Consider the following 27,280-nt stretch of genomic DNA (forward strand, 5'->3'; position numbering starts at 1 on the left):
AGTGAAAAGTGCCACACCCGCCCTCACCCCCACTTTCTGATTGGCTGTTTGATCTGTGATGTCATCGGTCCCTCGTTAAGTGCACCTGCGTGAAAAGTTTTAGCTCCTGCAGAACGTGAAAGGAGCTAAAACTTTTCACGCAGGTGCGCTTAACGAGGGTCATTTGGAAAACATATTGGAACGCGGCCCCGAGGACTAGAGCTTGACACCTGTGACCTTTGACCATATTTCCCTAATACAGTGGCATGTTATTAGGTACACTTCAAAATGGCGGTGTACCTAATGGAGTGTCCGTGTCATTTCCTCGTTAAGCGCACCTGCGTGAAAAGTTTTAGCTCCTGCAGAACATGAAATGAGCTAAAACTTTTCACGCAGGTGCGCTTAACGAGGGTCACTTGGAAAACATATTGGAACGCGGCCCCTCGAGGACTGGAGGTCGGCACCCCTGGTTTAAGTGAAAAGTGCCACACCCACCCTCACCCCCACTTTCTGATTGGCTGTTTGATGTGTGACGTCACTCGGACACTCCATTAGGTACACCGTCATTTTCAGATGTTCCTCATAACAGGCCAATTCATTAGGGAAAAATTATGGTCAAAGGTTAAATGAAAGTGAAAAGTGCCACACCCGCCCTCACCCCCACTTTCTGATTGGCTGTTTGATCAGTGACGTCACTCGGACACTACATTAGGTACACCGCCATTTTCAGATGTTCCTAATAACAGGCCAATTCATTAGGGAAAAATCATGGTCAAAGCTTAAATGAAAGTGAAAAGTGCCACACCCGCCCTCACCCCCACTTTCTGATTGGCTGTTTGATCAGTGACGTCACTCAGACACTCCATTAGGTACACCGCCATTTTCAGATGTTCCTAATAACAGGCCAATTCATTAGGGAAAAATCATGGTCAAAGCTTAAATGAAAGTGAAAAGTGCCACACCCGCCCTCACCCCCACTTTCTGATTGGCTGTTTGATCAGTGACGTCTTTCGGACACTCTATTAGGTACGCCGTACATGTATGCCCTCTAGTGGTAGCTTTTGATCATAATCAGAAAATAAGCTACTATTGAATCAAATAAATAAATAAATAAATAAAACTACTATTGAATAACCATGAAAATCATCATTTTCTCTTGATATGTAACTTATTATATTTAGTATCATGAGGATAATTGCTTAGGCATTATAAATAATGAATAGATGTATATTGTGAATTGCGCTACATTTATATAGCCTAACTTCAAAAATAGTAGATAAAATAAGAAAAAATAAACACTGACACTGTTACGGCTATTATGAGCAGAAAGAAGTAAATGTGCAGAAATTCAATGCCTCCATGCAAATTGCGCTGAGCCACAAGTGGGCGCCAAATCCGACTATCAAGGCGTCTGTATTATGTCGGACAGTTAATTGGAAAGAATGAAGAGAAGACAATCACAAAAAAACATTTAATATCTGGAATCACAGTGTTAGTGGAACTGTAGATATACTGAACCTAAGACTTACAGAACTGATACAAATGCCATTTTTTGTTGCCAACCAGGTTATTTTTTTTCCAAATCCAAACAATGAACAAACAAATGCAAGTCTTGTGTTTATATAAAACAAATACAAGTCAGGTGGAGCTGAACTAGGTGGTGAAAATAGGCTCCTCAAAATGCACAAAACATGGCAGTTTTTTTTTTTTTTAACATAAGATGACTGATGGGAGGCTAAAGCAAAGCTTTATTAATTAGACGGCCAATAAAAATCATGCAGCTTTATCCAAGGACGCGTCACTCAAATACAAATTGCAAGGGCAACAAACGCTCATTGTACTTTTTTTGCTCTCGATTCAGGCATTTAGAAGCAAGCCCTTACTTGTGCTGATGTTTAAGAAGTAGTAAGCGTTACAGAAATCCTGATTGGCATAATGCAATGTGATTGTGGAATTTGGCCCTTTTTTAAATTTCGGTTGCATATTCAATTGTATAACTGTGCAAGCCATTTTGAAAGAATAATAAACAATGTCAGAAGAAATGGCCAGCATTTTATTTTGATGTCATTGGTGCCTATACTCACCATGTAAATGTGACATTCTTGTATTTGTTTATTCTTCACCAGCCTGAATATATAAATAAAGAAAACTACAAGCAATTAATTTTTTGAAAGCTATCGCCAGTAAACACACCAGGCACCAGAACTACAAAATTAAATGACACCTCCTTATGAACAAACTTAACAGTGCAGACCTCACATTAAAGAAGCATTAAGATAGTTCCACCCTGTAAAAACTGGTATCACATTACAAATACAATAGACAACTTTGCCCTTCTTTATAGCAAATCTGCTTGGCACGGTTGTCATGAAAAAAAAAAAAAAAAAAATTAAAAGAAAAGAATCAAATCACTTTCAGGTTGAAATTCGATAGTTGAAAAAATGTTTTTTTTTACCAAATGTGGTATAGTGTCATGCTTACACTGTAGTAAAAAGGGCTACACAAACTTAAGGCGACTAATATTATGAACAATACATCAAGAGGGAGCTGCAGATGTTTGAGCTACTTGTTAGCTTCAAAAAGCTACTGACTGTCATAGAACACGTGGCCTGCTTTTTGCTTGATAATGTAAATGTAAGACATATTTAAAACTAAATGCTACATGAACTCTACCGGAATGCAACGGTGGGAATATAGGAGGATGAACATTTGTAAAATCAGAGATGAAATATGATGGAGGGCGATGGTATGTGTGGAGTCCCAGCAAAGTGATCACAATATCTTTACCTTGTATAATTAAAAAAATCAATGCACCAGGAGAGTTTTGCCCTGAGCAGTACTTCTATATGATCAAATTATCTTAAAAATATTGGAGCGTCAATCCTCAAGTTTGCTTGAAAGAATTCCTGAAAGTTTGTTGATGATCATCTGCTAGATATAAAAGTGATGTTGGATCAACACAAAACCTTTAAAATCACAAATATTTCTTATTTTAATGGAATGGGTCACTTTTCTGGGATAATGACAAACTAAATTGATAAAGGATGACTTTGGCTACAGCAGAGAAAAGCTGATACGAAACATCCATACCGTATTTTCTACTCGTGGGAGGTTTAAATTTGTATTAATGTTGTTCCTTGACAGCAGACATCAGATCGTGCTTGCCCTCCCCTCGCAAATTGATTTTGGGTCAAATTAAAGTGTTAAACTATTCCTCTTAACCTTTCCAGATGTCATGTCTGCTCTGGAAGCAGTTTGCGGTATGTCAAAGCTGTCTATCAAATTATAATTTTTATTTTTTTTTTACCCTGGATACAAGAATTCAAATGAACAAATAAATGACGTGCAAAATGTATCGAGACATTTTAACGTAGTTTTGTACTTTTGGTAGACCTAATCAACACACATTAAAATGAGAGGGGCGGGATGTTCAAACTTGCATAGATAAAGCGATATAGCAAAGCAGCTTTATATCAAGCTGCCCTAAAATGGTACATTCGTTTCGATCAACTGTACAGGCTCTTCTGTAGCTCCCCTTTGGGGAGGGGGGGTGCTTGTTGCTACCAACAAGACAAAAACACTCAGGACAACTAACATATATGCAAGTTTGGGCTTTGAAATCTCCATGAGCGGGAGATCTGATTGCATGCTGTGAGGGTTGAACAAATGTCGGGATTTTAAAAATGATGGCCCTATAGGTAAGACAGAACTTGCTCCCCCAACTCCAACAAGTATGGCTATTAACAAAGTGACACATGAATGACATCATAGAATCATCAGACACAGAGCTCGACGGCCACTTTGAAAGATCTTTGTACACATATTCCCTGGGATTATACAGAATATTTGGATTTACCATATAGGGGGGAAATGGCTGCTTTTGGCTATTTTCAATCCTAAGGCTTCAGTTTTGGCTAAACCACCACTTAGGGGTGTCGAAGTATTAAAGGAGAGAAACACTGATTTAAAAAAAAAAACAAAAAAAAGAAAGTCCTCCCGATTGGCTTCTAAGTCGGCACTGAATTTGAAAAAAGAAAGTGCCGCTCTACGATAACGAATGTGCACAATGGAGCGGCGACCCCCTTTGACATTTTTTTAAAGGTTAGGAAACTTTTAAAAATACACAACAGGACATACAGCAGACACGACTCGGTTCTATTCAAAAGCGTGAGGTCATGACATCATTGAAGGGGGGACGTGTTGGTAGTCGCTACGGCAACCATCAACAAACAAATCACGCTGATGCGTGCAAGTTGAGTGAACGCCGAACATGCGTGGTGCGCCTCTAATGCTACTGGACCGAACCTGGAGAGCTATATCAGGTGATGTGGTGAGCAGCGGATGGGGGTTTGTTGAGTACGTACAATAACAACAGTTCATTGTCCATTCAAGAGAAACACTCTCGTAATGTTTGTGGTATTTCACTGAAGGCAAAAGCGCCGACTTGCTCCCCCAAATGAACATTTTTGGCAAGTTTGACCCGTGAGGGGTTCTTTGACCCTGCGCTCCTCTCTTCAGGGACACACTGTCAACTCGCTTATCTACCATGCAGAGCGATGGATCCCAAAGCAGCCTGGGCTTCGTGCAGGCTCAGCCCCATAAAAATGAAGCGCTCAAAGCTGGCGGGAGGAGGAAAAACAAAAACAGCGTGAACAGAAGGGGGGCGGGGTCAAAATGAAGATGGGCCATCCTTTGAGCGGCTTTGCACGTCATCGGTTCTTGGCGGCGGTGTTTAGGTGGGCAAAGGGTCGTCGTCGCCTTTACTGCACTTGCACTTGCAGCACAGGATGATGGGCGTGGCCAGGAGGAGGAAGGGGGAGGCGACCAGCAGGAGTAGGCCGAACCCAGCGAAGATTCCCACCACCTGCAAAGGAGACAAGGTAAGCTCTGAAGGAAATTTCCTTTACAAGAATTACGTTTCTAAATTATTCATGAAAAATAATTATTTTGCAAAAATATGACGATATATTCTACTTTAAAATTAAACCTGCTAAGACATGACAGTAGCAGTTCAGTTAGATGTCCACAAGAGGGAGCGAGACACAAGCTAATTTAAAGACAAAGTGGCTCTGCATGGACAGCAGTCACATGCAACAACCATTGCTCCTCGTTTTGAGGACAGACACGTGTGTTCTCATCACTAAGAGTATTTTTTTTGTTTAGATAACCTTTACTGGACCGCTAATCTTTTTTAAAGAGCAAACTAAAACAAAAGGGCCAGAACATCCATATCAATTGACATTATCAGGCTGGCGAGGTTGTGCTGGTGCATCTTTTGTCTGTATGAGGAGGAGGAGGAGGACACGGAGACCCGAGAGAGTATAATGAGGCGAGCTGAACAAAGACGTGCGCATGCACACAAGTGATGCGGCAACTTGCTCCCCACCAGCTCAACTGTAATTGTGTGACTCAGCCTGCCCCACTGGGCAACAGATGCCACTGTGTTTGTTAATAACGACAGCAGAACGAGGCTGGACAAAAGGGAGTATCTTCTCAACTGCTTTATTTTGCATAACTTGCCTTATTTTCGAGCCAATAGCTAAAGCAGAATCTTTATGTAAACCTTGCAAATGTGTAAAAAGGTGCACATAATCAGCTTAGGATGGAGATGGCAGGACACAGCGCTAGCTGTCCTTTTTCTTCTATTGTGCTCTAAAGATAAAATACACTGCACGTGTGTGCACCAACTCTAGTGGGCAGAGAGGGAGAGCGAGATATATAAATGGAGAGAGAGGGGTAGAGCACGTGCATAGCCACTTGGTGCCCTTAGTGCAAGGAGCCAGGGGAGGAGCGTTTCTCACCTGTGTTCTGTGCCATATAACAGACGCCCTGGAGTGGCCCAGTTTGTTTCGACAAGGCCCTTTGTCGTAGTGGATCAAGAGAAAGTCATCCTGTCACACACACAACCACACATGAAAATTGATAACACTGGATTTCAAGAGGCGTGGGCAAAAATAACGTTATCTAAATAGGAGCCATGTGACCCAGATGGATGGTCTTGTACAACTGCTTTTACGTAAGATGCAGCACGCTCCCTTACCAGCCAGTCTCTCGATGCATTCCAGAGACATAAGCATGCAATAAAACTATTATCCTCGCTTTCTAAGTTGCATTTTCCACAAAATAGCAAATCCGAATCAAGAGAGGGCAAAGGGCAACTCACGTCGAGGGATTCCAGACAGTACCAGCAGAAGGCGTGCTTGCAGTTCTTGCACATCATCTGAGCGCAGCCCTCGTCCCTCTCGATGTACACTTTGCATTTGGGACAGCGCTTGATGGGGGCGTCGTCCTCGTTCTTATAGAAAGAGCTGAAAGACACAAATCATGTCATAATCTCATTTTGGATCAATATTTTCTCAGCGCTACACAGTAAAACTATCCAAATAAAATTGTTGGCTGAAAATGCAAGGAGGGATTTTGCGTCCTGTTGTTTCTGGAACAAATGTAATTCAGCTTTTTATCTGACTGGCAGCTTTTAACATTCTTTTGCGGTTCACAGGTCAATACAGCAATGTATTGTTGAATAGAATACAGAAACTCCCTCAGTAGTTCCAATAATCCAAATCGTGCTCGATCAGGTATCCGTTTCTCCTCACGCTGAACGTTGAAGTCACGATAAAAGGTCAGGCGTGCGAAGAATTAACTTGCCGCAGACGAATGTCGTTCTAAGAGTAGACTTGTTAATCCTCTCTGCCTTCACTGTGGCCTCCGATAGAGGCAGCCTAACAGGCCTAATGACTTTTTCCACAGTAAGAGGATATCATCGAGAAATGGGTCAGCTACGTGCGGGGGCAGCCCTCTTTTGCAAACCCTCCATGCTGAAAGTGGGCAAAGTGCCCAAGGTGAGACCACATTTTGGTTACAGCGTCTTGTTTTAAACCTTACTAATTTAAGATGGGGCGCGCTGGTCAAGTCGGGCAGGCAATTTCTATTTTGGTTTTGCTATGACTAGAAATATTTTTTTTTCCTTAGCGAAGTGTCCTTTTTGTTAACAAAAACTAGATTACGAATACGTGATGAACTTTTAGTCATCTAAGGAGACATTCTGTTTTGTTTTCTGTTCCAAATGGAAAATGCGATCATCATTTACAATAATTAAAGCAAAGATCACATGTTTCAAAACCAAAGCATGTGGGCAAGTGACTCAAAATAAACGATTGGTACCTGTTCTCCCCTGGCAGGAAAGAAGTGATGGGAAGGTTGTTCTCCGAGCAGGCCTGACCCGGGTGCCAATTGGCCTTGCAGGTCGAACAGAATTCAAGCGCGCAAACGGCACACTGGACCAACTGGGGCACTGCCGGTGAATCGGCCTCCTTTAGTTGGCACACGGCCTGGCAGGTCGAGGAAGGGCACCACGTCCGGCAAGGGTCCAACAGCACCTCTTAAGACGCAAAATGAAAAGGCCACCATTATTGACAAATGCCCTTTAAAAACAGCCATAAAAATAATTTCACACTTCATTTCATAAATCTGTCATGCAGTAGCATCTATTCAACATCCGGTGTGGTTCTCTGGTCATTGACTGTCCCACTTTAAATTCTCATGCATATACAGTATTCTTCTAGCGTGAGCCAAGTTCAACGTACACTTGCGCTGATGTGTAGGCGGTGAAAAGCACAAGTTGAGTGCTCTAAAAGCGTGAATGTGTTGCTTGGTTACTATTCTCCATGGCAGCAAGAGAGCTCAGCTAATGCGCTCATTAGCACAAGAGCAATTAAAGGAGTCAGTGAGAAGAAAACCCTTTATCCTGCAAAATCTGGACCTTCCGACTGTTACTATTTTTATTTCACAACTGCTCACATGGCTTCTAGGTAGCAATGATTTCTATAATATGAAGACAAAACTGATTTATGCGGCCGAGATCTTCTCGGAACTGCCTGTGCGTACTTCACCGGCAACCGTGTCCAGTGTGTGTAAATGATTGACTCATTGCAGCTACACGTGTCCAGCCTGCATTGTCGTCATGCCTTTTGTGTGTCGCTGTGCGATACAGTAGCTGAGGGAGGGAGCACAGAAGGAGCTCAGAAGATGCACGTGCCTGTGAGACCGGGTCGTTGCTGTAGGCCCCCCCCCCCCCCCCCCGCTGAGGCGCACTCATGCTAAATAGTGACATCTTTGTTTGCTTCTTTTTTTTCTTTCCTGCATTGACTCACCTCTTTCAAACTGAAGCTTCTTGTATCTCTGCATCATTTCTGTGGCCACCATGCACTCAATCTACAAGGTCAGATAGAAGGACGGATAATATTCTGTTAGATTTATGAATTGAGCATACTTGTGATTTATCGTTGACCAAAAAAAAATGCACTTAGACACGGAATTTATCAAACAACTCAACAGCATATGGGGTAGCCGAGCTGGCGCGTTTTGAATGAGCTGCAGCCGTTTGATGCTCTCAACAACAACATCAGTGTGTGAGCTCGACGATGAGACTCAAAGTGCCGGGAGGATGATACAACATGACTTCATTTGTTTATGGAAAATACCAAATCAAATTAGGCGACATGTTGGATGAATTTAACATTCGCTCATCCGACAAGCTTCAGGGCATGTAGTCTTATTGGTCATCATAATTTAATGATTGTTTCAATACCTCATTTTCCTGTAAGTGCCCTCTTTTTGGACAGGCGGAGTCGGGACAGCTAATTGCAGTTTCAAGGCCTTCTTTAATTAATAGTTCCACGTACTGCTTCAGGCACTGCGGGGGAAAAGTCAGACAGTCTGACACATAGAGCAGATAAACGAATGCAAAAAACAAAACAAATCATCACGGCAAGTAGTCAGCAAACACCAGACAATGAGTTTGACTCAACCCCCGAGAATGAAAAGGTCTGATGCCAAACAAAAAAACAAGTCTTCAGTTCAGACTATAAAACATGAACAGAAGGTCACTTCTAATTTATTCTTAAAAGACTGACTGGTTGCTGCTTACCAGTGTACAGAAGATACATTGGCACTGTGTGATGGTGGTCATCTGCTCCAGGGGGAACTCTCCAAGGCACAGCTTACATGACACCAGGGGGTCCACGGCCAGATCCCATGTGGGACGGTACCGCGCTGCGGTCATCTTCGCCGCCACAGAGCTTTAACACCAAAAAAGACAAATAGACATAAGCATGTGCAAAAAAATATATTAAAAAGTAGCGCCAAGAAACTCATATTTTACAATCGAGGCTTTGCGACATTAAAAATAAAATAGTAAAATACAAAACATAAAAAATAAAAATAGAAAAAATAGAAATAGAAAAAATAGAAAAAATGTGAAAAATATGAAAAATAAAATAAAATACCGATACCGATCAGCTGAAAATCACGTAAACATCCGATTTATGCTCATGTAATCAACCCTTATATACAGACGCCAAAACTCTGAAAGAACTGGATGTTCATTCTTTGTATTCCGGGGAAGAAAAAAAAAAACAATCAGCCATTGAAGCTCCCCTCCAAACTAAATGAAAATGACTATGCCAGCAGAGTCAGAGGAGTTATTTTCACCAGCGTCGGCTCACTCTCTCCGTCTATCTCAGGCGCACCCACGCCAAATTTTCCTTTCTTTTTTTCATGAAGTGGTCTCGCACATACGTCAACACTATCAAGCTCTGGCCGTGCTGCTTAGCAACTGACTGAAGGAGAATTAGGGAGGTGGAGGAGGCATGGACAAGGAGGAGGAGAGTAAAACACACACTCAGACATAGTTTGTTTTTGCTGAAAGCTGTGTAATGCTCATGTCATGTGCTCCAACTATAAAAAAAATATTCCTAGGTTTGATCCTTTATAAAGATTTGGGTAAAATGTGTTTATTAGCCATGTGCCAAATACATGGCAATATGAAAAGCACATTTATGCCACCGAAGATTCAACCAATGACATTAAAATACACCACAGGAACAAATTAATTTAATATCATTTCCTTCATTACTCCAACTTATCATTTCAATCAAACTGACGTGGGAGGAGGAGAAAGAAAAAAGAAAGAAGCAATAGGCAAAAGTGCACCTCGTGTCTGACTCACGGATATCACGGGGCATTCATCCATCTATTCAACATCCATCACATTAACCGGAAAGCATTGAGCGGAAACGGCGCTCCATTATGCAGAGAGTGAACTCGTAAACCGAAGCTTAAACGGCAATTTGTTATCGAGTGAGTGGCTTCTGAGGTTCGAAAACACGTTATGTCATGATCTGAAAATAAACAAAATAACTAGGATTATGATTTCCAGTGCTAATAGGAAAAGTTAGGGAATAACAATTTGGTATAATGGATGATTATTTTGGATGGCACAAAATATTGAACTACTAAATAACACATTCACATTCAACTGTAATGTAAAAAGTAGTAAAAAGTAAATAGTTTGTCTTCTTAAAAAATAAATATACTTTGCAACACAAGACACATTTTCAGTTCAATTGCACATCATTTGCAAAAAAATTACAACCAATTGACTGCACTTTTTAATATTTGCAATGTTTTCTATTTTAACAGGAATGACCAATGTGGAGCCAGTCAGCGTCTAAAGGGTGAAACAGTATCAGTCATAAAAGTGTCAAAATGATTTAATGTGGCTGCAGAGGTTACAAGGTTAATCACCTTCTTTAAACGGCACCAGTGCTTTTCAAGACTCTACCCTGAATACAAATGACTTGAGGGTGGGACTGAATGCTGTTCTAACACAAATCTCACCACTGTATAAATGGCAACAGCAGCAGTGCCAATAAGATAAAGTGCTTTCTTATCCAAAATGTAAATCAGAGACAAAAAGGAGCACATTTGAAAGAACAAGGCTCTCCCGAGAAGGCGAGCGAGACCAGAACACGACTAATAATTAGATTCACGGAGAAAAGGTGGTGCAGTGCAATTCCGACGTTGCATTATTAACGAGATGGTCCATTATCTCTGGCATTTTCAAAGCACATTTCCAAACAGAGCGTTACACAATCGGAATAGGTAATTGACTACATTACCTTGATTGGCTATGGGAAACACTTTTTAATTGATTGTTGTTGTTGACTTTAAGGAAATGTTGGGAACTTGTCGCAATATTGAATTAGTGAGTGATTCTGCTGCGAGGGATTTGAACACAAGTATCCGAGTGTCTGCAATGCGATGAATCGGGTTCAGCATTCATTCAGTCTGAAGGGAATTGCTTAGCTGATTGGGGCGGTATTCATGTGACTTCCGCTCGGCGGCCATTATAAAAAAGCCACACAAATGTATGACACCCTATTGCATAACATGAGTCATGATGGAGTGAGTGATCATCTCTCCTGGGAGCAACGTGGAAAAGAAATATATTCTTGGTCATTTATTTCATGTTCTAATGTAAGCCTCCATATTAAAGTTTGTGGGTGGAGTTGGGCGGAAAGTCACGAATGGATCAGAATCGGGACTTGTGAACAAAGAAGTGTGTGTATGCGAGCCGTAGCCAAAGACGCGTTTTAATTCATCAGTATGACATCAGCTAAAAAAAAAACTGTATCGGATCACATTTGTTTATATTCAAAACCGATATTAGAATTAACATTTTATTCCAGATTCCTGTGACCCGAACATGACATGCCTGGATTTGATACCTACGCATAACAACTCACCCAAGCAGCATTAATTAATCTAATACAACACTGGCATTGGAAAAAAAACTTCACAATCTATTGAAGATAACACTTGAATATTGAAGAAATTAATTAGTTAGAAGTTAATTAATCCAGGGTTTTATATTACACACACACATGCACACACACACACACACACACTCTTTCTTAAATTGGAACTCTGAGGTTAAGTATTAATGCTAGTGACCTAGAAAAACTTCTATGTTTTATTTGCAACAATGTCAATGACCTAAAAAAAGAGCAATATTGTTTACATAAGACTTAAAAAAAGACTGTCATTGTTTACATTCTGATAATGGGGCTGACCATGTCCTATATTTATTTCTAAGTGGCAAATGTTTTCTTGACCTGTTTTTATACGATTCATATTCAAAACAACTGACCTCTAGGTGTTGTTGCTGTTATCACAATCGAGCAAAAGGGGAAAACAATATCCCAGTAAGTATTTTTCGCATGTAAATTAATTAGGAGTATCCATAATGCAGTGGCAGATGATTTGGCCAATGCCATAACCTACATAGCGAGGGTGCACATGACATCGTACTGCACTTAGTGCTCAGGCGAGCCTTATTTTTGGACGTGAAAGATGACAAGGCCTTAAAGGAAGTGACAGTAGTCGCGGATAGTCACATTCTGCCCTTGACGTGGACGGGAGAGACCTACGAGGTTTGCCAAGAGTGGTGATGGCCCTTGTTTGTCCGTGCGCTCCCCCCTTTCGGTTACATAACCACCCCAGACAGATTTTGGCATGCCAAGTAATGAGACAGACAGCAATGTCACATGTCTGCATGGAGCAAGCTAAATTGCTGAGCTAATGTTGTTTTGATGTTTAGTTTTGTTCTTTTACTGCGACAGCACACTTAATGTCTTGTGGGAAGAGTGTAGCAGAAATAGTAACACAACTCATTTCACTGCCCCTGAATTACACTTTGCATCACATATTGTGCAAGCAAATAGCAATATCGCAAGATGTCAAGGTCGACTCTGAAATGGATCCCCGAGTTGCATTTAGCATCTGTGGAGTGAAATTATGGCTGTGTTATAATTAACTACAACAGGCATTCCCAATCATTAGTCACCCATAGCCCTTATTTTTCCATCATCTCCGCTTAATATTTTGCCAATGTTAAGTAATGCCCAGCTGATTAAAATGTGACAACGCCAAAAAAAATCACACGTCCCGAGAGAATTAAAAGGAAATAACAAAGATAACACAAATGCTTGACTGATTCCGAGAAAATTAAAGTTCGCACAAGCTATGCGGGTGTTTACTGCTGAAGAATAGCCATCAAGCATATTTTTTCCTGTTAATTCCACAAAGATGCTGGCCACTTTGTCACATTACTACTTTTCTTCAACTTCCATAATTTGTGTGGAAAACGACAATGCCGTAAATGAGCCTTTACTGCTCCAGAGTGCCAGTAGTCTTGTAATTTTCAAACCTTGAGTGGGAGAGATTATCTTTACCAAAAACATCTGTGAGGTTACTGAAAAGAGAGTTCTTTTCTTTTTTTTATTATTGAGAAACATGGAAAATCTTTAAATCCACTGAATTAATGCTCTTTGAGTGGGAGAGGTTAAAGTCTTAAGCCTTAACAGGAATTAAGGGACATTCTACAACGGTTGTGTCCTCCCTAACATCCTTTAATTCGCGACAGGTAATCACACTGTGTTTAATCCCCAATATTAGTGTGAATGTTCAGACACTAAAAGAGCTATATCTAAATGAAGTTGGGCGTATACACACTAGTGTTGTTTGTCTATGTAATTGAAAACCTGTTAAATTTGGAAACAAATGCTACAACCACCTAAATTGATCCTCTATGTAGTATAACATAATAATATTGTGTCTGCTTGTCAGCTGCTTGATTGTAAAGCAAATCTACAATTGTGTTCCCACTGCAGGAGGAAATGTGCTCACATCCTGCTCATTTTGTTTTTACAAACACAAAGGATAGAAGAGAGGAGAGGAAGCGACTGTGAAAGGCTGACGTCTTTACGGCTGACCAAAAAAGTGAAACCCACGATCGTATTTCCTCAAAACTGCAGTGCTATTTTTACTTCCACTAAGGAGGCTTTCTTCCTTGTTTGATGATTTGCAAGATGACGCAAAAAAAGACTCAATATAGTTTGTGCGATATGTGGGTGCAAACTACTGAAATGATTGCACATCCAGATATTATTTGAATATTTTCTCGTGTTTCTGCTTGAGTCAGCCATGAATTATAATTACAAAGTGCAAGTATGTATTTGCATAGGTTAATAATTGGTACTGGTAGAAAAATACCCCAGAGAAGTCTGCCAAGAAATCACACTGAGGAAAACAACAGGTTATCAGAGTGACCGGCCAAAACTTTGCTCTGAAGTCTCTTATGCTTAAAATTAAAGTATTTTTTGGAGATTAGCAGAGAGCACTCCCTTCTATTTTTAAAAGTTCCCCAGCATCAAATATTTGACTGTAGCAGTTCAACATTGTAATAAAAAGAATTTATAACATTTATTAGATAAGAAGTGATTAAAATATTTCCTAACCCTGTGTGGTATCAACTCGTGCTGGGTTGCACCAACTCCTACCCGCTGACACTCCCAGATTTACGCCCACCACTTGACTCATCTATTTCTATTGTGGTTACTCATTGCCAAATGACGCTCATCCAAGTCTGGGCGCCCTCTGTTCTCTTCTCAAGTGTAGGCGGCAGAGCTCGGTGATAGACGCACACATTGTAAGAGCAACGGGCTGGCTGATTCCCAGTCGAGAGGAACACAAAACGCAACTGAACTGAGCTGAACTTGGCCAAGGCAAAATATTTCTATTTATCTCCTCATCCGAAATAACTCTGTGATTTTGTTCCAAATTACTTGAGAAAGAATTCCTGGCACACGGAGCGGAAGCGGAAAGCAAAACATGTTTAGAACGTCCTCTTTTTTTTATTCCCTGTTATAAAAACTATTTTAGAAATAGTTCCAGTTCAGCATAGTAGCAATAAATGCACAGTATATCGTAACACACAAGCCGTTTTGATCATACCTCCACTACCAGACCTCAACAAGATCATTGTTAGATGGATATAAGCTCAAAGACGACCCCCAAAAAAAGTGATGCTACGTAGAGCCTATTCCAATGCTGACACTTGCAAGATTTGTCAGCTCATGTTTGGAATGTAGAATTCCATTGATGTAACTAATAGAACTATGCTGGGTAAAAAAAAAAAAAGTACAAACATCAAAACAATCTATCAGTTATTTGGGGTGAAACATTCACGTCTTAAAAGAACAATAATAAAAAACTTTTCAAAAATTACCAACCAAAACAACAAATTTCAGCCAAGAATGGTGCTCAAACTGAAAAACTGTCTTCATGTCCACATTGTGTCTCCTTAATGATCCATAGCTATGTATTTTCTATTATTGCCACGTGTCATCCCTCACACTCGCATGCAGCGGCCCAGTTTTCCAAGCATCACAACCTTCCTCCTCTTCAATCCTAAGTAAACTCATCTTTCCTGTGGGAGTGGGTCGATAGCCACCGCTGGGTGTTTTCTGTTTTGCGTGGTCTATTATTTTTCTTTATTTCCATGAAATTGATCAATTCCCATGCAGGAGCTTTTAAGAACGACTTCCTCTACAAAAGAGGTTGCCGTCACGACGACCACGTGTCTGAACATAGTTTCCCAGAAATGTGCGTTTCAGTCGAAAGCCCATAGAAAACAGCTAAAAGCATGAAACTAGAGAAAGAATCAATAGCATAAAAAAAAGGAGGATTATATAACATGTCAAGTCAACTAGGGTGGACCTCTTGGTGCTGTCCAAAATATATTGCAACATCTGTTTGGGAAAACGTCTGGGTCCTGAAATCAAATCGTTAAACCTGTTCACCTTTTGCTCGTGGTAAAAAAGGAGTTTGGCCATGCCACAGACTTTGTGACTGTTGGAATGATAACCAATTAGGGAGTGACCTTAAAAGGGCTTGTTTTGTAGCCAAAAGATTATCCTGAGCAATGAAGGTGTGGGGTGTGGTCTCTCGCAAAACAACATTGTTTGTTGGACATTTATGACTGTTGAACTTTCCCTTGCTATTTACTGTCAAGACAGACTCTGCAACTGTGACGTGAAAAGAAACGATAAGAAATTAGACACAGTCTAACACGGTCAGGACACACAATGGAGCAACTAGTGGGAAGTTTTTATATCACATTTCTCTTTAATTTTCTCACCCCAAAACCTGAAAAATGACAAAGAGAAGAGTTTACAAACATTATCTATTTACCATCCAACTAAAGAGTTAGGCAAGTCTGGCTTTTTTCTTTTTTGTTGTAATTTTCGAGCTGTTTGGATGCCATGTCGCCTCCCACAGGTCGGTTTTGGTATGACATGACATCTATTTTAGGGGAAGAGGTTTATGATGGTTAGTAGAGATGTTTTTATTTGTGGTGTGCTTTGTTGGTCTTCTTGAGTACATGACACATTTTAGAAAGCACACACTTTCCATTCTCATCATTTCCAGGGCCTCGTTCATTATAAGAATTTCTTAAGATTACATCATTATGTATGTAGGCCGCTTTAAAAAATAAAAAAATAAAAAAGGAGGTTGAACACAACAAGATGAGGCAGTAGTCATGTGCACACACATCCCAGGCCACTGGAATGTGAAACTACCGAGCCCGCTTTTCAAGAGGATGTCTTATAAGGCAAGATGGTGATTAAAAATGGAAATGACAGCCCACTATGTGACCTTTCCTGAGTAAGAATAAACATTCTAACTGAGGCTCAATAAATACAGTATATTGTTAAAACGATCTGATTGCATTGTTGTTCAAATGAAAGGGGTGGGGGGTGAAAACAATGCCGTTTCTACATGAAGCACACAAGTGTTAAAAGGCAAGTACACCTTACCTGGCTCCCTGGGATGACGCCGTCGTGATGGTGAAATCTCAGCAGGAGGAGGAACAGGGGAACGTGAAGATGATCTCTTGAATTGGATTTAGAAAGAAAAAAAAAGGCGTCCAACCAAACAAGTGAGACGGAGGGTTATTTCAGGCGGGCTGATGATGCCCATCCATGGTCTTTGTGCACCCGGTCGATGAACATCGGCACCGCAAAACAATCGGTTCCAAACTAACAGAACATCGCCTTGATATTTACTCACTCCTTGCAGGTATGTCACCTAACAGTGCTTCTCCTGCGAGCCAGGCTTGTTTGTGAAAACAAGATCAGCAGCAGCGCTTGGCTTTCGGTTCCGTCCAAGAGTGCGCAATGTCCTCCGATGTCTGCAACATGCAAACGTCCGTCCTGGTGTGTTAAAAAAAAAAGGGAAGGAGGTAACGTAGGGTGGAGGCGGTGCTTTTACTTCTGTCCGTTGCCTGCTGCTGCCAACCTCGGTAGGAAATGAGCCCACTGCTGAGACGCCATAGTCAGTGTACTGTGCCGGAGAGGCTTCCTGTTTGCTGCTTAGATGACGCTTACAGCAAAACCTTGACAGCTTGTTTTTAAGCCAGCAACACCGCCCCCTGCAGGTTTAACGTAGCCATCGCACCACCTCTGCTCTTTTTGTGGTCACGTGGTTTTGTTTTGTTCTGCAGCAATGACTAGTGGGTGCGTGCGTATGAGTGTGACTCAAACACCAAACATTTTTTTGTTACTTTTATTGCTTTTTAGTACGAACTCCCAACACACTTAAAGTAAAAAAAAATATTCATATAATCATCTTTATCTCACTGCACTAGAGAAAATGTGCTTTCAATAACATTTACATCAACACTTAACACTATTAATCTATCCACAACAATTTTTAATAAATTAAGCCCGAGTTCTTTGCAGAGCAAGATGGTGATAAACATAAAATTCTTTAGAAAGCACAAGAAAAAAATGAAAATGCTTGCACTCAGTATATACAATTGTTGAGTGGTAAAACTTCACCACTGCAGTTTCATATCAGCTTTACTCCACACATACTTCCCTCCACGTTTTAGAAACATTTTCTCATCAAATCCACTAAAATTAATGGCCGCGATCACGCCAACGTCGAGGATGGACTTGGATGGGTCCTTTCGTCCCTCCCGGCAGTCCAAGAAACGCATCTGAGGGAGAGAAAATGAGAAAAAAAAACATTTGAATGCCTAATCTGTCAGCAGTGAATGATGTCATCAGACATGCTAAGTGGCAAATGACAAAGAACTTACATATTCATCCAAGATCAAGTAAGAATTCCTCATCTGTAAAGACAAAAACACAAATATTTGTTTTTGTTTGTGAGCCATAAGATGTAAACAATTATCCATCCATCAATTAATTGATTATTATGCCCATGCCTATTGAAATCAATGCAATGGTACCTTCTCATTGGACTCTGGAACCAGGCATGAGATGCTGCTGTGTCTGTCCAAAAACTCCTGAAACTGCTGGTCGCTGATGATGAACCTCTCGGCTTCTCTCAGGGCTTCCTCTCCTGCATTCTCCCCATCAATCAGCAGACACTGGAACACCTGAAGTACAAGAAAAAAAATATTGCATTGAGAATCAATATGGCCAATGAAATAATCAGTCCTCCATTCAACATCAGTACCTTCCATCGGACTGGGTTGAAATGGAGGATGTGTTCAGTCATGTCCTCGTCCACATTGAAAGTGTTGATGACTGAATTGATTTTGAAGGCCACTTTGTATTGCTGACACCACTTCTGGATCTTGTAGAGATTGTTCAGATGGCTTTTCCTGCCTTGAGTGCGGCCAATCAGCTGGTTAGTGTCTTCATCAAAACTGTCGCAAGATATGGCCAGGATGTCAAGATGATCGCCTGTGACGGAAGTAGGGAGGGGAGGAGGGGAAGTTACGAGAGGGACTGTGAACTCTGGTACAGGAGATAATACTTTTTAATACGTTATCTTTTTATGTGCCATAAGCATTTAGTAGCTCTTTGTCAGGGGAGAAACCATATTTGATAACTCAGGACCGTTACATTTCAACAGAAACATTGTTAGTTTTAAATTTGACAAAACACATTGGCTACTGTACAAAATGAAAACAACTAAAAATGCTACAGTGATCGTTTGAAGAATCTGATTAGCACAAGTACAAGGCCATCTGAAACAAAAAGTTATACAATTTTTTTATACACTATCTCTGAACTATGAAATGCATCACATCTCTTTGGACAAAACAAGTGTAATGGAAAAATACATTTTTCATCACATTGGTTTGCAAAGTTATTACTTTGTTTCCATGCTCTCTATTTTTTGTGTTATTAATTCACATTTAATAAACAATATCTTATTAATTCAATAATAATAATAATAATAATGGATGGATAATATAATTATATAAGAATATATATTTATTATTATACATTTTAAAAAGAAAGGTATTAAGTTCCTTTTCAAACTTTTAATGGTCCGTGGAGCTCTGAGGTTATGACTCATTACTAACTCATTACCTAAAACTCATTACTAGAGTGTCTGGTATGGTACCTGTAACTAAGCAAGTATAAATATTTACCGTATTTTTGGAACCACTGTTCTTTGATCATGCTTCCATTGCTGACGATGCTGACACTTGGAAGTTCCAAGTCTTCTTTGCAGTATTGGACTAACTTTCCAAGAAAGTCCCCCTTTTCATGCAGGAATGGTTCTCCTCCAGAAAAGTTGATCTTTTCCATACCTGAAGAAGAGAGATTTCCATAAACGAGTTAAACTCAGTCAAGTGGGACACAAACAAATACTTCACATTACTTACCAGAATCCTTCAGGAGTTTGAGTCCTCTCTTGGCTTCCTCCAGAGGAAGCACAAAGGATGTTTTTGCCGTATGGAAGCAAAAACCACACTTGTAGTTACACTTGCGTGTAAAATGGTAGTTGACGCTGGTTGGAGTCACGGCATCTGGATTAGCTTTGTTGACATCCGGGTCGACGCTCGGTCCTGTGCAGGTTCCCACTGTCCAGGGGAAAACTCCCTCCAACACACTGGCAAAAAAGGAGAGGATTGTCGAGATGCAGAGCTGCACGAGGAGCAAAGGACCTGTAAAGACTGTGGACACATCCATTTTCAAGCTTTCCAGCGCAATGATATTCGACTCACCCGTGCTCCTTAAATAGCGTCCAATAGGATCAGCTGATTGCATAGTTTCTGTTTTCAAACAAGGAAAACGAAACTTACTGCTGGGCTGGGTGTGTGAGCATGTCTGCTCAAGACTGGAACCTATTAAAAGCATTGATGAGTCACCTCAAGATTTAATTACTGTTGTTGGGTAAAACACTAAAAGCATTAAAAGAAAATTGCTATTTATTTCTAATTCTGCAATATTGAAATGTGCCAATTGTCCTTCCACCCATGTTCTTTCCTAATTATCTTTATTATGAATGCAGTATTCACACACACAACATAAATATGTTCAAATGAGATTTAAACAGTATTAATATATATAAGTTGACCTACTTTTAATTTGTGATTCTCGTGTTGCATTAGAAGGAAGCTCACACATCAAACGTCAAGACTTAAAAGGTGATGATGTCATACTCGTCTTTTTTTAGGAGGAAAAAATATTGTTCAGTCTTCAGCAGCCAGCATAGAAGCTATAATCTTACAATACGATCGTTGGTCCGATTGTTATGTTGTAAAGCTGACATCGATTGCGTAACCTCTTCTACGCGCAAACATGTTTCGCTTCCAGAGCATCGTTTACTTTCGTTTTCCCTTCCACAGCTTGAAAATCGAAACACAAGCAATGACAAGGCGAACCATGGCGCTTCTCTCTCAATGGTCCTCCCGTGTTTTCTCCGTGGATTTGGACGGGGAGACGGTTTACTTTAAATTCCACGACAACCGACCCGGAAAAGGAGGAAAAGAAGTGCAGCAGCGCATGTTTGGTAACGTTCAAAAGGATGCCAGATATTATTCTTTGCTTGTTTCCAGCGGAGACAAAATCAACAGCGCAAGATTTCACTGGGAACTCAAGGATAAACTGTTGACAGATCTTCCTGCAGAATGTCGTTTTTCTCCGATGTATTCGTTCCTGCCTAGCGTCAGGGACTCCCTCATCCGTGGCTATTTCTTACAAGCGGCTTCTCGCGAGAGCTCCGCCACTACGGAGCGACTTTTACGTCAGTGGCTGCAGCTTGACCACCCCTTACTGGTGTGCTCATATGTGCATGAGGATGACAAAAAAACTCCACGATGGACCCAGTCCTTATGGAATCACGATCAGAATCACGATATAGTTCCATCCGAACCACCGCAGTACCACCCAGCAACACTCAACTTGATCAACTCGGATGTCTTCTACAGTTTCCAAGCGGCTCGTGAAGTTTTTGAAAAGGTTAATAATGCTGACGTCACGTTATTTACGCTCACGGGATATTTCATTAGACGCACATGCATTAGGTATCTAATAATGATAATTTTCAGTAATAATCAAAATGATTAATTTAGTTTAAATGTTTCAAAATAAATGGACGAGAATCCCATGCAAAAGTGGGTGGACCTAATGAAGTGGCCTGCACTTGATGAATTTACGAATTTGGAGATATGGCGCCCTCTTGTGGTGCTAGGCGGTATATCAAATTACTCAATTTGGAGATATAGCGCCCTCTTGTGGTGCTAGGCGGTATATCAAATTACGTGAACCAAATGTTCTCATGCTCCAGTACCAGAGTATTTTATGCATTGGTTTTAAATTTGAAAATATTTTTTGTCTAAGTTCAAATGTACAGTGCACATTGTTCAATTTTTTATTTGTATTAAAAACATTTCTTATGCAAAACACTATTTAAAATGTGATAAATTGAATTGTTAAGAGGACAGCATTGTGCAGCATTGAAATTTTAGATTCAAATCTTGGCCACGGTCCTCCATTGTGGGCTTGGTATTTTTCTCTCCATGCTTGCATGGGTTTCTTATTACTCTGACTTCCTCCATTCCAAAAAAAACACACGAACGTTAGGTTCATTGAAGACTAAATTGCATTTGAGCGTGACTGCTTGATTGTCTACTGTATATGTTTACAGTATACAATTACAAGTTTACTTCTGACCTCTGCGGTGGTCTGCTCTTTATTTAACTCTTTTTATCGCTGTGTTTATACAGCATTTAAAACAGCAAATTGATTGTGGTTGTCTTGCAGTGTGCTGACATCATTCCAGAGGCTGCATCTGTACTGGAGCTGCTGCCGTGTGCCAGTGACGTGGAGGCCAGAAGCAAACCAGACTTCCCTGTTATTGTCTTGGAAGGCCTGGATGCCACAGGTTAATGCCATTAGGGCACAAATAAAGACATGAGCGCCATGATGTATAGATGTTATGTGAAAGCAATGGCCGCTCACTGTCTGCTGAAGCTATTATCCGCCAGTGAGCTCGGGCCTAATGGAATATCGTGTATCATCATGACCTCAGCGGAGGAATGTCGCTAGGAGAATGGTTTATTGAATGACTCACTCATGCGATACACTTTGGCAAGCCTCATGAAAACCTGTGATGCAGCTGAACTTTTATTTTTTTTAGCTCATCAACTTTTCAACAGCGCTGTGATAAAATTTTAAGATTTACTCTCCCTGTTTTTTCCTATCTCAGGTAAAACCACATTGAGCGAGTCTCTTAGGGATGTGCTGAAGGCCACTCTTTTGCGTTCCCCTCCGCCGTGTCTCACCCCCTGGAGGGCCCGCTTTGATCAGGAGCCCCCGATCCTCCGAAGGGCCTTTTATGCATTGGGCAACTACATCACGGCACAAGAAATTTACCGGGAAGCCTCCAAGACACCCGTCATCCTTGACAGGTAAAGTGTTTCGACCTGGGAGAAGCAAAAGACACCAGAGCAGATAAGTTGTGACCAATATTCATCTTCAGGTTCTGGCACAGCACAGCCGCTTATGCCATTGCCACAGCCGTAAACGGACCAGTGTCTGACCTCCCAGCAGAGGGCTCCGAGCTGTACCGCTGGCCCGATGACCTTCCCCAACCAAATCTGGTTGTCCTCCTTACGTTGGACCCTGAAGAAAGGAAGAGGAGGCTGAAGGGCAGAGGTCAAGGGGAGACCAAAGAGGAGCATGAGCTGGATCTCAACCAGCTCTTTCGACTCAGGTGAATAAATATTCATGAAGTATATGTTGGAGCAAATGTTTGTTTTTTATACTTGCTGAAATATTTAAACCTTTCCTACTTGAACACATCCATCAAGATAGATGTTAAGTATTTTACCCTTTGGTATGAGCTGACCTAACAGTGTCGAGACAGAGAACATTGTCAGGTTATCTCAAGTGTGCGTCAAATCCATCAAACACTTAATTACTCATGTGAGAGATGAAGAGCGGGGCGGAGGTAGCTGATGAGGAAGTGCAGGTGATAAGTTGTTGAAGCGTTGTGCTCCATTAAAGCAACTCAAAACTCAGCAGTCACGGCCAGGCCAGCATGCCGCTGCTCAGACAGCTCGATGGCTACTTCCATTCATCTTTTCTCCTGACATAATAGCCTTTCCACATGGGACAGCCAGATGTTGGGCCAGCACAATTAGAAAACAGACGAGAAATTGCACAGACTTGGTCAATCACTATCACAAGGACTCATTTGTCTCTGAAAATGGCTGTGCTCTGGGCCATCTGTGGTGTTTCTTTTCTCATATATTTCAAGGGTGCCACACCATTCATCACTGTCTTCTCTGTTCACCATCACTGAGGGGTTCACTTAGAGTTATGCCAGCGTACACAATTGATTCAAAGCGCTCTTTACTTTGAATGCTTTTTAATTTGTTGACAAAATGCAATTGTGTGTGTATTTGTGTGTGTATTTACAGAGTGGATGAGGCTTACAAGAGGATCAGTGGTCCAACGTGTATCAGCGTGGACGCCAGCTCCTCTGCAGAGCAAGTGCTCCAACAAGTGCTGCTTTTAATTAAGGCCAAATGCCACTTGTAAACAGCTCTCTTGTCTTTGCTGAGCATCAAGTGGATGCACTACCTTGTGTCACCACTAGGTGCCAGAAAAGGGATGCGGATGGGAGAGTGGTCTAGATTAGAATGAGTGTCGATGCTACAGATAAGGGAATGGGCCAGAGGAGTCACAGTCAACCAATCAGAGATACATATTCATCCGAAGACACACACACATACACACACACACACACACAATCCCTAAGCCAAAGAGTGCATTTAACTGCTGTTGTGAGCTCGCAGAAATCACACCAAGTATCCTTCAGGCCCTGTGGAGCGCCATTTACTCACAGCCTCTTCTACTCAAGGGTGTTTTATTTTTCACGCCGCTAGCACACCTGATAATTTTGGTGACTCAAAGTAAACTAATTATTAGACCGGCTAATAGCAGGTCAAAATTGTGGCGCAGGTGGGGGGGTAACGCAAATTTTTCATCGTATTTCATTCATAAATATGACAACAATGTATAATGATGTACAATGAAATGTATATGAGTCATTGTAGAAACCAGTTATTAAAGGCCCTATTCCTGGTAAATTTGACTATATTGACTTATAAATAAATACCTATCAGAGCATTATTATATTCACTTTGTAATCTATGCATTCAACCAGTGAGAGTATAATGTTTGTATTTGATGTTTTCATGCGTGCACAACATGAAATGTACACTTTACACGGCTATTTCGCAAGTGCATACAGTGAGTCATTTATATAGGGAGGAAGTGCATATTTGGCCTATGTGATGGGAAGATTAATTGGGGGTTTTAGTAATTATGAGCATGGGAAAGCCGGGGGCTCCAAAAGACAGAGTGACCCATCTTTTTCACCGTGATGCATCAGCCAACCACCACAGACCCCATTCATATGGCAATTAATGGAGCGCTGTATATCAATGTCATTCGGTTTCTCCCCCACATAAGCGCATGGATTACTCCTTCCGGCAATTATGCTGCTGCGGATGCAAAAACGTAACTATCACGTTCAATCCTGTAAAGTAAAATAAGGTGTTTATTGAGTATGCATCTCTGCATGAGGTACCGCAGTGGAGTTTATTGAATTCATTAGTCACCAACCGCCTGGCAACACAGTAGATGTGCTGCGTGAGACAAAATGAATGCAGAGTTTTTGATAGCTGTTAACACAGTAGCCTCTTTCTCAGGAGAGGTTAAATTTATGAAGTAGGAGACCAAAGCAATTAAGCGTTATACCATACATCATATCCAAATGTAAATGTGTGTGAGTACTAGCAACCCTATTTCCTGTTATTGCTGTTTTGTTATTCTTGGTAACGGAACGTGAGCGGCATCACATGATTACCGCCATACTATAATTGGCTTTTACTAGAGTTTAATCATAATACATTGCTTATGCACTGGATTATTTGTACATCCTGGGTTTTCATTTTTGGAATTTTTAGGGTATTCGCTAAAGTCTTGGGAAAACAACTCTTGTACATGCACAGCACGGCTATCTGCTTTCCATCCATGAGGTCATGCATACAGAAACGGAAGCCACATTTATGTCCAAAACGACAGAATCTGTCGAAGGGTTATGGGGTTAGATGTTACGTTCCCACACACACAACCTGGCAGACTGACACACATCTCACCCTGTGCAGGGCTACTTTTCACTACACTCCTCAACTTCAATATTTCATCTGCACAACAGAGCGGGGTGTGACGACGAGGAGGAAAGCCCTCCATGAAATAATTAAAGATCCAGCAGGGATGTGGCAGCACAGCAACCGCCGTCCCGTCCTAAGTAATAGATCAAATGAAAGCTGTCCCTCAGATCATTAATAATGAGTGGGGCATGGAGGCTGAAGGGGTGCAGGGGAATAACGAGAGTGGAGGCATGCATGGGGGTTGGTATAGATCGGGCACGCACAAGGTGTTTCATACAGGGAAGTGCGTTCGGGTTTGAATAGTCGTCTGGTTCCCTGGCAAACAACTTGAGCGGGCCTCACTTGGCTGCCACATGAAGCGGCATGGCAAGAAGATTCATGCATATGATTTGGCACCGACAGCAATGCCCACCCATGTCAAAAAGCATCGCCCTGCACAGACACGTAACAAAAATGGATTGAATCAAAGTTATCAAAGACATGATGATTATGAGATGTCTCATAATGATCAGCATTGGAATATGTATGATATTGAATGCAAATATTTTGGATCGATTCAAGCACATGATCACAAACACTCCCATGATTCAATTTTTCGGTAAGTCTGATTCCAACTACTTCACTGGTCAATCGACCCCCCATATCCCAATGGCTGCAAACATTAACACGCTACAAGCATACTCAAGCTACTACTTCTTCTCTGAACACAGCAGGGGATGGCAGACACTGATCGGTGGGGAAATGTTTAAAAAAAAAGTGCTGCATGAGGCAAGAGAACGAAAGTCAAAGTTGTCAAATACCATTTATATAACACGTATAGAAGATGGATGGATGGATGGATATGCATATATGTACACTTTGCATTTGGAATATCAAAGTGTGTTCCTTTCTGATACTTATCCAGTACCATATTTTCCGGACTATAAGGCGCAGCGGACTAGAAGGCGCACCTTCAATGAATGGCCCATTTTAAAACTTTGTCCTTATATAAGGCACGCCATTAATGCATCATTTCGGATTTTTAATCCAAATCTAGTCATTCGCCATTTTATCTTTTTTATTTCAACTTGAAACGCAACAAATTACTTTTTAATCACAAAATAATGATCCATAGTCTTTTTGATTCATGATTCATAGTCTTCAGCGGGCCACTTATTATTGATTTCATGACACAATGCTTCGGGCCAGTTTAAATTTAGGAATTTAGTCCATAAATAAGGCGCACCGGACTATAAGGCGCACTGTCGGCTTTTGAGAAAATGTTTGTTTTTTAGGTGGGCCTTATAGTCCGGAAAATACGGTAATCAATTATTTGTAAAATTTCGGTATTCTTGGCAGGTCTTGGTCCCAATCCCCTGTGACTATCGAGTGCTCACTGTCGGTATTTGTCAAGTATTAGATGCTATGGTGATAACTAGCAAGCTTAAGACAAAATTTGTCGAGTCTGTCTACACTTTAAAGGCTTTTCCCTCCCCGAAAATAACTCTCCAACACCAACAGAACCCACTCGCCTGTCATTCTACTTTTGCTGCCCAATTTTGGGTCGTATAATCTCTTGAAATCCATATGCAGGATGTGCTTATTTTCTGATGTTTGCAGGCCCCTCACCATTTTTGCCTGGCGGCTGTTAGGGAGGCTTCACCAGGAACGGTTAAATATTTAAACACCGCTGCGAGATCTCATTAAAGACGGCACATCGGCCCCCGTGAGGCCCGCACAGCACTCCCTCACAGACTCCCCCGAAACCTAGTTAGAACCCAGCCGAGTGTGACACCGAACAGTTATTGTCTATTTACTGCGTAGGACTTGTGATAAATCATCACATCCTGTCAAACAAAAGACGGCAGCTGGCAGTCGGCCTGACTGCGGTACTAAGTCGACATATCTGGGAGGAAATATGATTGAGATTCTGTTGTGTTTTGACAGCTACAGATACCCGAAAATGTGCCAGAAACAAAATAACATGACAACAATACCAGACTAATATTTCCATAACACACATATGGAAACGAGGCAGAGCGCAAACTTTCTTTTCTCTGGAGTCGTCTCGCCTTCTCACACAAATCTGGGCAATTATTCCGCCACTGTTGTTGGGAGGGAAGGGGGAGGGCTCTATTTTTATTCGGGCTGCCCCCTCAAAAATAAATTGACTTCCTGTGG

General features: G+C 41.2%; 3 protein-coding genes across 5 annotated transcripts; 1 reads left to right on the forward strand and 2 right to left on the reverse strand.

The window, feature by feature from the left end:
* Positions 1 to 1,436: 1,436 nt before the first annotated feature.
* Positions 1,437 to 17,077, reverse strand: rnf144aa (ring finger protein 144aa). Of its 3 annotated transcripts, XM_061300813.1 has the most exons (10): positions 16,936 to 17,077; positions 16,735 to 16,855; positions 16,482 to 16,557; positions 8,909 to 9,059; positions 8,570 to 8,674; positions 8,133 to 8,193; positions 7,144 to 7,360; positions 6,143 to 6,287; positions 5,781 to 5,870; positions 1,437 to 4,843 (listed from the first exon to the last, which is right to left on the reverse strand). In XM_061300813.1, the coding sequence occupies exons 4-10, from the start codon at positions 9,041 to 9,043 to the stop codon at positions 4,712 to 4,714; spliced, it is 885 nt and encodes a 294-aa protein (XP_061156797.1). In that variant the 5' UTR covers positions 9,044 to 9,059; positions 16,482 to 16,557; positions 16,735 to 16,855; positions 16,936 to 17,077; the 3' UTR covers positions 1,437 to 4,711. The 3 variants fall into 3 exon arrangements, with proteins under 3 accessions (XP_061156797.1, XP_061156794.1, XP_061156796.1); XM_061300810.1 differs by having other exon boundaries at positions 16,482 to 16,855; XM_061300812.1 differs by having other exon boundaries at positions 16,482 to 16,877; positions 16,963 to 17,048.
* Positions 17,078 to 17,355: 278 nt separating this feature from the next.
* On the reverse strand, positions 17,356 to 19,651 carry rsad2 (radical S-adenosyl methionine domain containing 2). The gene is made up of 6 exons (XM_061300809.1): positions 19,316 to 19,651; positions 19,079 to 19,240; positions 18,151 to 18,380; positions 17,921 to 18,070; positions 17,768 to 17,800; positions 17,356 to 17,665 (listed from the first exon to the last, which is right to left on the reverse strand). The coding sequence occupies exons 1-6, from the start codon at positions 19,620 to 19,622 to the stop codon at positions 17,501 to 17,503; spliced, it is 1,047 nt and encodes a 348-aa protein (XP_061156793.1). The 5' UTR covers positions 19,623 to 19,651; the 3' UTR covers positions 17,356 to 17,500.
* Positions 19,652 to 20,166: 515 nt separating this feature from the next.
* Positions 20,167 to 24,079, forward strand: cmpk2 (cytidine monophosphate (UMP-CMP) kinase 2, mitochondrial). Its single transcript, XM_061300808.1, has 5 exons — positions 20,167 to 20,894; positions 21,699 to 21,819; positions 22,144 to 22,345; positions 22,417 to 22,650; positions 23,360 to 24,079. The coding sequence occupies exons 1-5, from the start codon at positions 20,235 to 20,237 to the stop codon at positions 23,478 to 23,480; spliced, it is 1,338 nt and encodes a 445-aa protein (XP_061156792.1). The 5' UTR covers positions 20,167 to 20,234; the 3' UTR covers positions 23,481 to 24,079.
* The last annotated feature ends 3,201 nt before the right edge of the window (positions 24,080 to 27,280 follow it).

Source organism: Syngnathus typhle, linkage group LG16 (assembly GCF_033458585.1).
Source record: "Syngnathus typhle isolate RoL2023-S1 ecotype Sweden linkage group LG16, RoL_Styp_1.0, whole genome shotgun sequence".
Taxonomy (NCBI): domain Eukaryota; kingdom Metazoa; phylum Chordata; class Actinopteri; order Syngnathiformes; family Syngnathidae; genus Syngnathus; species Syngnathus typhle.

What these genes read in the sequence shown, in the direction of transcription:
- cmpk2 (XM_061300808.1), top strand. Translation starts at nt 20,235, where the DNA reads ATGTTTCGCTTCCAGAGCATCGTTTACTTTCGTTTTCCCTTCCACAGC. An exon ending in GGAAGGCCTGGATGCCACAG is followed by an intron (nt 21,820 to 22,143) that starts GTTAATGCCATT and finishes TTCCTATCTCAG; the next exon opens with GTAAAACCACATTGAGCGAG. An exon ending in AACCAGCTCTTTCGACTCAG is followed by an intron (nt 22,651 to 23,359) that starts GTGAATAAATAT and finishes GTGTATTTACAG; the next exon opens with AGTGGATGAGGCTTACAAGA.
- rsad2 (XM_061300809.1), bottom strand. Translation starts at nt 19,622, where the DNA reads ATGGATGTGTCCACAGTCTTTACAGGTCCTTTGCTCCTCGTGCAGCTC. An exon ending in CAAACTCCTGAAGGATTCTG is followed by an intron (nt 19,241 to 19,315) that starts GTAAGTAATGTG and finishes TCTCTTCTTCAG; the next exon opens with GTATGGAAAAGATCAACTTT. An exon ending in TTCCAGAGTCCAATGAGAAG is followed by an intron (nt 17,801 to 17,920) that starts GTACCATTGCAT and finishes TTGTCTTTACAG; the next exon opens with ATGAGGAATTCTTACTTGAT.
- rnf144aa (XM_061300813.1), bottom strand. Translation starts at nt 9,043, where the DNA reads ATGACCGCAGCGCGGTACCGTCCCACATGGGATCTGGCCGTGGACCCC. An exon ending in AATGTATCTTCTGTACACTG is followed by an intron (nt 8,675 to 8,908) that starts GTAAGCAGCAAC and finishes TTTCCCCCGCAG; the next exon opens with TGCCTGAAGCAGTACGTGGA. An exon ending in TTCCTGCCAGGGGAGAACAG is followed by an intron (nt 6,288 to 7,143) that starts GTACCAATCGTT and finishes TGTGTCTTTCAG; the next exon opens with CTCTTTCTATAAGAACGAGG.